The 12,785-nt window shown below is 42.2% G+C and overlaps 2 protein-coding genes across 9 annotated transcripts in view; one reads left to right on the forward strand and one right to left on the reverse strand.

Annotated features, from left to right (window-relative positions):
- The window catches only part of GON4L (gon-4 like), a 107,212-nt gene that overhangs the window by 71,364 nt on the left and 23,063 nt on the right, over window positions 1-12,785 (forward strand). For all 8 annotated transcript variants that reach the window (XM_053604692.1, XM_053604686.1, XM_053604687.1 and 5 more), the window contains 5 exons: window positions 297-495; window positions 1,508-1,594; window positions 3,262-3,433; window positions 5,167-5,311; window positions 9,258-9,408. In XM_053604692.1, the coding sequence (XP_053460667.1) occupies window positions 297-495; window positions 1,508-1,594; window positions 3,262-3,433; window positions 5,167-5,311; window positions 9,258-9,408 (754 nt within the window). The remainder of the gene's footprint in view (window positions 1-296; window positions 496-1,507; window positions 1,595-3,261; window positions 3,434-5,166; window positions 5,312-9,257; window positions 9,409-12,785) is intronic.
- Window positions 9,659-10,153, reverse strand: LOC128595764 (60S ribosomal protein L27a-like). The gene has a single exon (XM_053604706.1). It carries the CDS (start codon window positions 10,151-10,153, stop codon window positions 9,716-9,718), a length of 438 nt encoding a protein of 145 aa, XP_053460681.1. The 3' UTR covers window positions 9,659-9,715.

Genomic DNA, 12,785 nt, shown 5'->3' on the forward strand with positions numbered 1-12,785 from the left:
TTCTTGACTTTTGTTTAATTTCTTCTTCATGTGTGTATCACTTAGAGCAATAATTGTAGAAGAATGGGGTAGGGAATAGAAGGTAATGCATAACCATGTTATTTGAATCTGTGTTAACAGTTTGAGAAAAGATTTGGATACGTTTGTTGGTTTAAGTGAGATTTGGGTATTAGCAGTAAATGAACGTTATTTAGACTCTTAGCTCACCATTAGGAAGGATTAGATGTGTTGTTGTTAGATTAGATGTTCCCTAGACATAGGAAAATTATTACATTGACTCATCTTGTTGGGGACAGGTTTGAGGAACCACTGGCCAACTTGCTAAATGAACAACATCGGACAGTGAAGGAATTATTTGAACAACTGAAAATGAAGAAATCTTCAGCCAAACAGCAGCAGGAGGTAGAGAAGGTTAAGCCTCAAAGTGAGAAAGTTCAACAGACTCTAATTCTAGATGCAGCACAGAGGAAGAGATTACAGCAACAGATGCAGCAGGTAAGACTCTTTTTGGTAACTTTAGTGTTGGATTATGCTGACTACTGACATTGAAGCCAACAGTTAGCAGCTTTGTCAAAATCAGCGCTAAGTATTTTACTGCCATGGACTGTAGGATTGTTACATGGATCATCATGTTCATGCCTTTATGGTTTAGCAGGAAAGCTTGTAAGGAGGGCAGGGCATGGTGGCTCACTCCTCTAATCTTAGCACTCTGGGAGGTTGACGTGGGTGGATTACTTGAGCTCTAAAACTAGCCAGTTGTTTTGTGGGCACCTGTAGTCCCAGCTACTTGGGATAATGAGGCAAAAGGATCATTTGAGCCTAAGAGTTTGAGGTTGCTGTGAGACTATGATGCCACGGCACTCTACCAAGGGCAACAAATTGAGACCTAGACTCAAACAAAACAAAACAAAATGGAAATTCTAGTTTAATGTGGTGGCAGGCGCCTGTAGTCCCAGCTACTCAGGAGGCTGAGGCCAGAGAATTGCTTGATCCCAAAGGTCTGAGGTTGCTGTGAGCTGTGACACCATGGCACTCCACCAGGGCAACAAGAGTGGACTGTCTCAAAAAAAAAAAGAAAAGAAAGAAAGAAAAAGAAAAGTTCCTTACAATACTATTTGTAAGGAACCAAATAGTATTGAGGACTGTAGATTTCAAAGGGGCTTCATTAATCCATTGTGAATTTTTTTTTGGTGCTCTAAATAGATATATATTTATTTATTTGCAATCCATTGTGAAATTGAACAGCCTTCACTGTGACATGTAGGTTTTTTTTTTCCTCTTTCTAATCTCAGTCCCTCTGGTTTGAGGTTTACTTTCCTCTGGTTCTGTCATTTTGTTTAAGAGAATACGTCTGAGAAATTTATGGCAAGATCTTATGTTGTTCTAACAGTCCTTTCAAAGGATAATTTTGTGATAAATAGCTGCAAACATCTTGGTAAGATCCTTCTAGATTCCTGAAGTGGCCATGTTGTAACACATCACTGTGTTATTCTCTTTCCCTCCCCAGCATGTTCAGCTCTTGACGCAAATCCACCTTCTCGCCACCTGCAACCCCAGTCTCAGTTCAGAGGCCAGTACCACCAGGATATTTCTTGTAAGGTTCCCAATGTCCCTAACTCTAAAGACTCAAGTATGAAATTATCTTGACAGTAATTTCTCACAGTTATTCACTGATTATAATCACATTTTATTCTTTCCTGGATGTTTTTGGTCACTATGCCTGCTTTCTTTTATGGCTTCCTACGTTCACTGAAAGGACATGAGCCACTAATTTCCATAAAAAGATAAGTAGTGCATTCCTCAATGGTGATGTGGGAACCATGAGGAGGGTGTAGCCCAGGCAATATAAAATAGGACCCCAGACCATAAATGGGGCCCAGACCTGGGGTCCATTCATTGTCTGTGGTAGACATATCTCACTTTACTCAATGTGCTTTACCTCATGCTTGCCTTAAAATAAGAGAATACATGTAATTTTTTAAAATACTATGCTTCTGATATTTTTATTTGCTCCTCTTCCTCATCTTTAGATCCATCCTTGCTCCTTAGGTTTTTTTTTTTTTTTTTGCAGTTTTTGGCCCGGGCTGGGTTTGAACCTGCCACCTCCGGCATATGGGGCCGTCGCCCTCCCTCTTTGAGCCACAGGTGCCGCCCACTCCTTAGGTTTTTTTTTTGTGGCTTTTTGGCCAGGGCTGGGTTTGAACCCGCCACCTCTGGCATATGGGACCGGCGCCCTGCTCCTTGAGCCACAGGTGCTGCCCCCACTCCTTAGGTTTTTGATACTGCTATTCATTTTATAGATAAGAAATTCATTGTCCATTGGTTAGTCTCAATGTTAGCGTTTTATGTATAGAATTAATTTTGCTGATGATATTTTGAAGTATTTTGGAGAAAGGGCTTCTTTAAATTCGAAGTTTTAAACCCAATAAAAATTCTCCCGAACTTACAGACAGTTAATGATGATACTTTCAGCTTCTTATGTTAATTCTCTTTGGAGTTTTGAGGAGTATGTCTGCTAGTACTCTTAAAATTCCTTGGTGTTCAACAGGATGTATTCACCTTGTACTGTGTTCAGAGGATCATGAGGAATACTTTCTTGTAGGTGTTATTTATCCACAGAAACCAAAAGACTAAAATATTTGAAATGGCCCTCATTCTGGAGAACCTTAATTCTAGCTGGGGAGCTAGATCATATATACCAAATACCAGATTTCTGAGGGAACTAGATCATGTATCCAAAAAGCTAAGGAATGCTAAGTCTAAGAATAAAACAAGAGTGAATGGGCGGCACCTGTGGCTCAGTGAGTAGGGCGCCAGCCCCATATGCTGAGGGTGGCAGGTTCAAACCCAGCCTCCCAAACCAAAAAATAGCCGGGCGTTGTGGTGGGTGCCTATAGTCCCAGCTGCTCAGGAGGCTGAGGCAAGAGAATCGCGTAAGCCCAAGAGTTAGAGGTTGCTGTGAGCCGTGTGACCTCATGGCACTCTACCCGAGGGGAGTACAATGAGACTCTGTCTCTACAAAAAAAAAAAAAAAAAAAAAAAGAGTGAATGAGTGTATAATAAATACAGTCCCTGAATATCTGAGGACTCAGCCAAAGAGCAGGCCTAATGGAATGATGTTTATTGTGAATGACTCTATGATGATTTTTATCTGTTTTTATCCTATAGTAGGAAGGATAATTTCTTATTCAGATTCTAAAGGCTATTGGCATCAATCGTCTGGAATTGTCTTAGATCTCCTTTGTGTCTTTTTTTTCCCAGAAAGAGCTGGGAACTTTTGCTCAAAGTTCCATCGCCCTTCACCATCAGCTCAGCCCCAGGTTTCAGACTTTATTCCAGCCCTGTAACCTGATTGGAGCTATGCAGCTTATTGAAGACTTCAACACACATGTCAACATTGACTGGAGTCCTCATAAAACTGTCAAGAAAACTGGTAGGGGACAGATTGTGTCAGCTTTCAGTTTTTACTTACAGTAAGAGGTGGAAATCTTATCCTGTAGATAAATCACTAGGAACAGAGAACTTAGGATATTTGTAATTTCTTCCTTCTTTCATTTATCCCCTCTTTGTGCTCATTATAAATGAGTTCTGGAATTATATGATAGTATCTAGGCTTAGGTAAGGTATAGAGGCAGTGACTAGGATAAAGATGTAGGGGATATATACATGGGACTCAGTGCTAAGAAGTGGGCACAAATGATAAGAGGGTAAGTATAAGGTGTAAGATGACATGAGCTGGAGTCTGGTAAAGATGGAAGTCAAGTAGTAAAGTATGGCTATATGTAGGTTTTTAATTTTTATTAAGATCAACACATTTTATTTCCCATAGTGATTATAGGGTAGGTGATAATCTCCATTTTCAATGAAATGCTGATTTGAGAGGTAGGCACAAATTATAGGCTAACATTCAATATTTTAGAGTCACAAGAACTGTTTGCTTTTTCTTTTTTTGAGTCAGAGTCTTAATTGTCGCTCTGGGTAGAGTACTATGGCCTCATAGCTCATAGTGGCCTCCACCTTGGGCTCAGGCAATCCTCTTGCCTCAGTTTTTCTATTTTTTAATAGAGATGGGGGTCTGGATTTTGCCCAGGTTGGTCTTGAACTCCTGAGCTCAAGCCTTGGCCTCCCAGAGTGCTAGGATTATAGGCATGAGCTACCGCACCTGCACCTGGCAGAACTGTTTACTTTTGAAAACATTGATTTTTTTTTTTTTTTTTGAGACAGAATTCTCTCTGTTGTCCAAGGCTAGAATGTCATGGTGTCATAGTTCACAGCAACCTCAAACTCTTGGACTTAAGTGATCCTCTTGCCTTAGCCTCCCAAGCACCTGCCATGATGCTCAGCTAATTTTTTTTACTAGAGATGAGGTCTCACTATTGCTCAGGCTGGTCTCAAACTTCTGATCTTAAGCAATCCACCCACCTTGGCCTCCGTGTTGGGATTACAAGGGTGAGCCACTGCTTCAAGCCTGAAAACATTCAATGTTTTAAAGAAATGTACAGGTTTAGTTTTTACCCTGCATTGGTTTAGTATTTTTTAAAAAAGTATTTGCTGTTCCTTTAAGCCAAAATATTGGCTTCTGATTTTTTTTCTGATTAGTAAATTATTTGTGGTTTGTTTCTGATTTGTGTTTTTCCTTAGATTTTATTTTTATTTATTTATTTATTTATTTTTTATTGTTAAATCATAGCTGTGTACATTACTGCAATCAAGGGGTACAATGTGCTGGTTTCATATACAATCTGAAATATTCTCATCAAACTGTTCAACGTAGCCTTCATGGCATGCAATCTTATCCTGGAAGAAAAAAAGCACTATTGAAGGTCTCTTATCCTTCAAGGATTTAAAGGGGGAAGGAGGTAAAACTTTCTTTACTAGGTATTATGAGGCGCCCTGTAAGTGCTGTGTTACTGAATTTATTGAGTTCTTACTGAATTCACTGAGAAGAGAAGAGAATCAACTTTCATCGATATGGAATGGGACTCCTTAAGCGTAATGTTAGGTTTACAAAGATCATGGAAAGTTCTGTGAGGAGGATGATTGATTGGGAGGGGACCAAGCTAGATAAGGGTAACTCTACCTAAATGTAAAAAAAATGCATTCTCAGCTCTGTGAAGATCTGTTTTGCCCTAGAATTCTGTTTATCACAGATTGTTTTTCTTACAGCCAGTGAATTTCCCTGTTTGCCCAAACAAGTGGCTTGGATACTAGCCACAAGCAAGGTTTTCATGTATCCAGAGCTGCTTCCAGTGTGCTCCCTGAAGGCAAAGAATCCTCAGGATAAGATCCTTTTCACCAAGGCTGAGGACAAGTAAGTGTTTACTCAGAGAGCAAAAGAACAGAATGTCCAGAGGATCCTGGGCTTCTTCAGCTTCATAAAGACATAAAAATTACAAAAAATAAAAGAATATCCCAAAAAGAAGATAAAATTCCTCTTGAGGAGCTTAGTGGAAGTAAGATAATGTATAAGTCACGGACACAGAGATAATAGGAGAAGCAGTGCAGGTGGGCAGAGTTCTGTAGGGCAGTGCCCAGAGTACTTTCAACACACATTTTTGAAATATTTTAATTTGTTTGCTCTTTTATTTATTATAAAACCAATCTTGTAATACTACTAAAGGAAATGTTTCAAAGGATAAAAATTTTTACTCATAATTCTGCCATCCCCAAGACAGTGGTTTTACTCTTTTTCTCCATGCTTTTCTTTAATAACTGCTGTCAATTTAAGTAATTTTTGCTTTGCCTTTTTTTTTTTTTTTTTTTTGTGTAGAGACAGAGTCTCACTTTATGGCCCTCGGTAGAGTGCCGTGGCCTCACACAGCTCACAGCAACCTCCAACTCCTGGGCTTAAGCGATTCTCTTGCCTCAGCCTCCCGAGTAGCTGGGACTACAGGCGCCCGCCACAACACCCGGCTATTTTTTGGTTGCAGTTTGGCCGGGGCCGGGTTTGAACCCGCCACCCTCGGTATATGGGGCCGGCGACTTACCGACTGAGCCACAGGTGCCACCCTTTGCTTTGCCTTTTTAATTTTTTTTTTTTTTTTTTTTAGATAGAGTCTCATTTTGTCACCCTCAGTAGCATGCCATCGCGTCATACCTCAGATCAACCTCGAACTCTTGGGCTTAAGCGATTCTCTTGCTTCAGCCTCCCAAGTAGCTGGGACTACAGGCATCCACCACAACACCCAGCTAGTTTTTTTGTTTTTTTTTTTTCCAGAGATGAGGTCTTGCTCTGGCTCAGGCTGGTCTTGAACTCATGAGCTCAGGCAATCCACCTGCCCCGGCCTCCCATAGTTCTAGGATTATAGGTGTGAGCCATGGAGCCCAGCCTGTTTGTTTGTTTGAGACATAGTCTCACTTTATCACCCCAAGTAGAGTGCTATGACATCATGGCTCATGGCAAACCTCCAACTCTTGTGATTCTCTTGCCTCAGCTTCCCAAGTAGCTGGGACTACAGGCACCCATCAGAATTCCTGGCTATTTTTGCTCTTGCTCAGGCTGGTGTTTGTTTTTTGAAAGTCACTGCAGTGTCAAACTCCTGGGCTCAAGCAATCCTTGAGCCTCAGCCTTTTGAGTTGATAGTACTATAGATGTGAGATACTGTGCTTGGCTAATTTTTCTATTTATTGTGGATACAGCATTGCTGTATCTCACTATGTTGCTCAGGCTGGCCTTGCAAAGTGCTAAGATTACAGGCATGAGCAACAGCATCTGGCTTTCTTTGCTTTTTTTAACATCTTGAAAAAAATTTTTTTTTCTATGCTGTAACACTCTTTGTTTTTGTTTTGTTTTTGGTATGTTATCTTTTTTTTCTTTTCTTTCTTTTTTTCTGTAGAGACAGAGTCTCACTTTATCACCCTCAGTAGAGTGCTATGGCGTCACAGCTCACAGCAACCTCCAACTCCTGGGCTTAGGAGATTCTCTTGCCTCAGCCTCCCGAGTAGCTGGGACTACAGGTGCCTGACACAATGCCCAGCTATGTTTTTGTTGCAGTTTGGCCAGGGCCGGGTTTGAACCCGCCACCCTGGGTGTATGGGGCCGGCGCCTTACCCATTGAACCACAGGCACTGCCCTGGTTATGTTATCTTTTAAAGCAATATATAAAGACCCTGTGATTTCCTTATATTGCCTTTTTTTTTTTTTTTTTTGTAGAGACAGAGTCTCACTGTACCGCCCTCGGGTAGAATGCCATGGCGTCACACGGCTCACAGCAACCTCTAACTCTTGGGCTTAACGCTATTCTCTTGCCTCAGCCTCCTGAGCAGTATATTGCCTTTTTTCACCCTCTTGTTTTTCTATTACAAGTGAAGCTTCGACAAAAATCTTTGAGGATAGAGCTTTTTCAGATCTTTTGAGTTTATCCCTATGGGTAAGTTCCCTAGAACCAGATTATTTGATAAAGATTATGAGCTGCCAGGCGCAGTGCCTCACACCTGTAATTCTAGCACTCTGGGAGGCCTAGACGGGTAGATTGCCTGAGCTCATGAGTTCAAGACCAGTCTGAGCCAGAGTGAGACCTTGTCTCTAAAAATAGCCGGGCTTCGTGGCGGGCGCCTGAGGTCCCAGCTACTTGGGAGGCCGAGGCAAGAATCACTTAAGCCCAAGGGGTTAAGGTTGAGGTTTGAGGTTGCTGTGAGCTGTGAGCCACTGCACTATACCAAGGGCGAGAAAATGAGACTCTGTCTCAAAAAAAAAAAAAAGATTGTGAGCAGTTTTCTTTTTTTTTTTTGTAGAGACAGAGTCTCACTGTACTGCCCTCGGTAGAGTGCTGTGGCGTCACACGGCTCACAGCAACCTCTAACTCTTGGGCTTACGCGATTCTCTTGCCTCAGCCTCCCAAGCAGCTGGGACCACAGGCGCCCGCCACAACGCCCGGCTATCTTTTTTTTTTTTGTAGAGACAGAGTTTCACTGTACCGCCCTCGGTAGAGTGCCGTGGCGTCACATGGCTCACAGCAACCTCTAACTCTTGGGCTTAGGCGATTCTCCTGCCTCAGCCTCCCGAGTAGCTGGGACTACAGGCACCCGCCACAACGCCTGGCTATTTTTTTTTTTTTTGTTGCAGTTTGGCCGGGGCTGGGTTTGAACCCGCCACCCTCGGCATATGGGGCCGGCGCCCTACTCACTGAGCCACAGGCGCCGCCCTGTGAGCAGTTTTCTGATTCTTGATATGTATTGCCAAACTGCCATCAGCAAGCATGTACGTATGTAAACATTATTATATCATGTTATGTTATGATAGTATTGGTTAATTTGTCTGACAGAGTACCTATTATTTTATATCATTTTTATTAGAATCATTCTTCTTCCTTTGTATTCTCTTTGAACCTTCTTTGTATTGTTAGTATAAAGCTCATCATGATCTGATAGTAATGATTGATAGCTAGTTTTTCCTGTTCCCACTTATTTATTAATTTGTATTTGATTCATATTCACAGTACTTATTAGGAGTCACTAATTTTTTTATTTTTTTTTGAGACAGTCTCAAGCTGTTGCCCTGGGTAGAGTGCCATGGCGTCACAGCTCACAGCAATCTCCAACTCTTGGGCTTAAGCAATTCTCTTTCCTCAGCCTTCTGAGTAGCTGGGACTACAGGTGTCTGCCACAAAGCCTGGCTATTTTTTGTTGCAGTTGCCACTGCTGTTTTAGCTGGCCAGGGCTGGTTCGAACCTGCCACCCTCCGTATTTGGGGCTGGCACCCTACCCACTGAACCATACGTGCTGCCCTCCCCCCCCTTTTTTTTTTTTGAGACAGAGTGTCACTATGGCACCCCACCATAGTGACTCTTGGGCGCCACCAGGAGTCACTAAATATTTGAAAAAAAAAATTTTTTTTTTTTTGAGACTGAGTCTTACTTTGTCACTTTTGGTAGAGTGCTGTGCTGTCATAGCTCACAGCAACCTCATACTCTTGGGCTCACGCAATTCTCTTGCCTCAGCCTCCCAAGTAACTGGGACTACAGGTGCCCACCACAATGCCTGGCTATTTTTAGAGACAAGGTCTCGCTCTGGCTCAGGCTAGTCTCGAACCTGTGAGCTCAGGTGGTCCACTCACTTTGGCCTTCCAGAGTGCTAGGATTACAGGCGTGAGCCACTGCGCCTGGCCTGAAATTTTCTTGAGTAGTCTTCTACTTGTATAATAATTAGATGAAAAATAAAATGGATGATAAAATATGTTGAGTTAGTCTGGGGGCTTTTGGGGAAGCTTCTCTAAGAAGACTGTGATGTGCGATTTAATGTCACTTCTCCTTTCTCAGTTTGTTAGCTTTAGGACTGAAGCATTTTGAAGGCACCGAGTTTCCTAACCCTCTAATCAGCAAGTACCTTTTAACCTGCAAGACTGCCCGCCAACTGACTGTGAGAATCAAGAACCTCAACATGAACAGAGCTCCTGACAACATCATTAAAGTGAGTGCTGCCTGCATACTTTACCTGGGAACCTTGCCTACGCATATCTATTCTTTTCCTTCTTAGTCTCAAAGAAGAGAGAGGGCTTCTTTTATCTCAGATTAATTACTCCCACCTAATTACTCCCACCTATGTACTAGATTAGTCCCTCTTGCCTTTTCAGGAACATTTATCCATTATTTTCCTCTGTATTATCTTCATCCTCTTCTTCTTTTTTTGGATATTTCCCTTAAATTTAAAGTTGTTCAAGTCTTTTTTTTTTTTTTACAAGGAAATAGCATTTAATGAACCTCCCCTCCATTTGGCTTCAAGCCACCAGGACACAAGCCCCTCCAATCTTCTCTTCAGCTCTTCTGCTGAAGAATTTGGCCTTCACAATGACTGGCTGCTTTGGGAGTTTTCCCTTCCCCAGAACTTTGTAGTAGCCCGATGGTACTACATCAATGATGGGAGCAACTCCTGTCTTGTTTTTGGCAGCATTTACCCGTGTCTGCTCACTGACCAGTGTCCACAATTTATCAAGGTTGACAGTTGGACAGTAGCTCTGGTTCCTCTTTAAGTGGTAATGCCTCATACCAGCTTTCCCAAAGTAACCTGGGTGATATTTGTCGAAGTTAATCCTATGATGATGCATGCCACCAGCATTACCTCGGCCTCCTGGGTGCTTCCTGTGTTTGCCGATACGGCCATGGCCGTGGCTCACATGGCCCTGAAGCTTCCGGGTCTTCCTCAATCTGGATGGCATGTCGGCAGCCGAGATGAAAGAGAAATTGTTCAAGTCTTAAAAGATTTCGTGAATTCATATTTCCCTTTAGTCATATATTCTCTTTCTCTAACTTTCTAGAAAGAGAGTAGATAGTATTCTACTTATAAGCTTCTCATTAACTCTTTACTTTTTGTAGAGATGAGCTCTCACTGTGTTGCCCAGTCTGGTTTAGAACTCTTGACCTTGGGCTGTGCCTGTGGCTCAAGGAGTAGGGCGCCGGTCCCATATGCCGGAGGTGGCGGGTTCACACCCAGCCCCGGCCAAAAAAATCACACACACACACACAAAAAAGAACTCTTGACCTTAAGTGAGCCACCTATGTTGGCCTCCCAAAGTGCTGAGATTATAGTAGTGAGCATGGCACCTTACTCTTCTTTTTTATTTAGATATTTTCATAAAAGTTATATATTTAAAGAGCAAATAGTTTTAAACAGTTTAAAGAGTCAAATAGGTCTATGAAAATTACCATGGAGGCTCAGCATAGTGGCTCACACCTAAAATCCTAGCACTCTAGGAGTCTGAGGTAGGTAGATTGCTTGAGCTCAGGAGTTCCAGAACAGCCTAAGCAAGAGTGAGACTCTGTCTTACTGAAAAATAGAAAATGAGCAGGACATGGTGGTAAGGTGCCTATAGTGTAGCTACTTAGGAAGCTGAGGCATTAGGATTGCTTGAGCCCAAGTTGGAGGTTGCTATGAGCTATGATGCACCACAGCATTCTACCCAGGCAACAAAGTAACACCCTGTCTCAAAAAAAAAAAAAAAAAGTCACAGAAAAAATATTTTTTTCACCTTTTCTTGCTAGTCAGGTGTTTTTTTTTTTTTTGAGACAGAGTCTCACTATGTCACTCTTTGGTAGAGTGCCCTGGCGTCACAGCTCACAGCGACCTCAAACTCTTGGGCATAAGGGATTTTCTTGCCTCCCTCCCAAGTAGCTGGGACTATAGGCGCCTGTCACAATGCCCAGCCATTTTTTGGTTGTAGTTATCATTGTTGTTTGGCAGGCCTAGGCTGGATTTGAACCCGCCAGCTCCAATGTATGCGATTGGCGTCCTAGCCGCTTGAGTCACAGGCGCCGAGCCACTAGTTGGGTTTTTAATGGCAATGATGTATTTACTTCTGTATCTAGGTAGCATGACTGTAAGAGCCATTTCTTGATGTTTTGAACTTACACCTTATTTATTAACTTTGAGAATTTTCCACTCTCCCATAGTTCCACCACAAACGTCTGTTCTCCAGTCTTCTCAGTATAATTATACCACAATTTTGATTAGATTGTATATTCAGAGTTTACCTTGTAAGCCTTGTAAGTACTATACAATGCTCCTAAAAGCTTAGGTATGTAGCATGTAATGATGCTTTTCTGCTGAACCATTTGTTTCTCTTAGAGCTAATAATTGCATTTTTTGTGGAGTGGAACAGTACTTAGTTTTATTGTGTAATTATTCCCAGATCAACACTAAAGTTTACTTAAGTTTTAAAAATCTTTCATTGTGTTCAAACATTCTAGTTATTCTGTCATTTTCATCTTGAAAAAATCACCCTGAGTCCCTGGTGCTATTCACTATAAGCACATTGCTCTGCTGTTCATGGAACCAGCGACTTCTCTTTCCTCATTGCCATCCTGGGGTTCCTTTTGCCTCTATGTTAGCTCTTCTTAGTTTCTGAATTCCATATCTTTTTGTTTTGTTTGTTTTTTATTTTCTTATTTTAGTAGAGCACATCTGAGTAACATTTTGAGGAAGAGTATTGAGAAGTAAATTTTTTTTTTTGGAGACAGAGTCTCACTACATCGCCCTCAGTAGAGTGCTGTGGTGTTTACAGCTTACAGCAACCTCAAACTCTCAGGCTTAAGCCATTCTCCTGCCTCAGCCTCCCAAGTAGCTGGGACTACAGGCACCCGCCACAATGCTCAGCAATTTTTCAGTTGTAGTTGTCATTGTTTAGCAGGCCCAGGCTGGCCTCGAACCCTCCAGCCTCGGTGTGTGTCACTGACACCCTACACACTGAGCTATGGGTGCTGCTGAGAAATAAATTTTTACATTTGAACTATCTATAGTTTTTGGATTGTACCAATGCCAATTTCCTGGTTTGATATTGTAGTCTGTGTCTAATCTGTCCATGTCACTCTTGTTACCATGTAACATAAAACGAGACATCAGTGGCTGGGTGTTGTGGCTCACGCCTGAAATCTTAACATGCTGGTTGGCTGAGACAGGTGGTTTGCTTGAGCTCAGGAGTGTAAGACCAGCCTGAGCCAGAGTGAGACTCTGTCTCTAAAAATAGCTGGGCATTGTGGTGGGTACCTGTAGTCCTAGCTACTCAGGAGACTGAGGCAAGAGAATCAATTGAGCCCAAGAGTTTGAGGTTGTTGTGAGCTATGACGCTATGGGACTTTATCCAGGCTGACCATGTAAAACTCTGTCTCAAAAAAAGTGACATCAGGGAAACAAGTGAGAGGACACATGGGACCTGTCTTTACCATTTTTGCAACTTCCCATCAAGCTATAATAATTGGCTCAGCGCCCATAGCTCAGTGGTTAGGGCACCGGCCATATACACTGGGGCTGGTGGGTTAGAACCTGGCTCGGGCCTGCTAAACAACAATGACAAC

This window comes from Nycticebus coucang, chromosome 10 (genome assembly GCF_027406575.1).
Source record: "Nycticebus coucang isolate mNycCou1 chromosome 10, mNycCou1.pri, whole genome shotgun sequence".
In the NCBI taxonomy this organism is placed as follows: domain Eukaryota; kingdom Metazoa; phylum Chordata; class Mammalia; order Primates; family Lorisidae; genus Nycticebus; species Nycticebus coucang.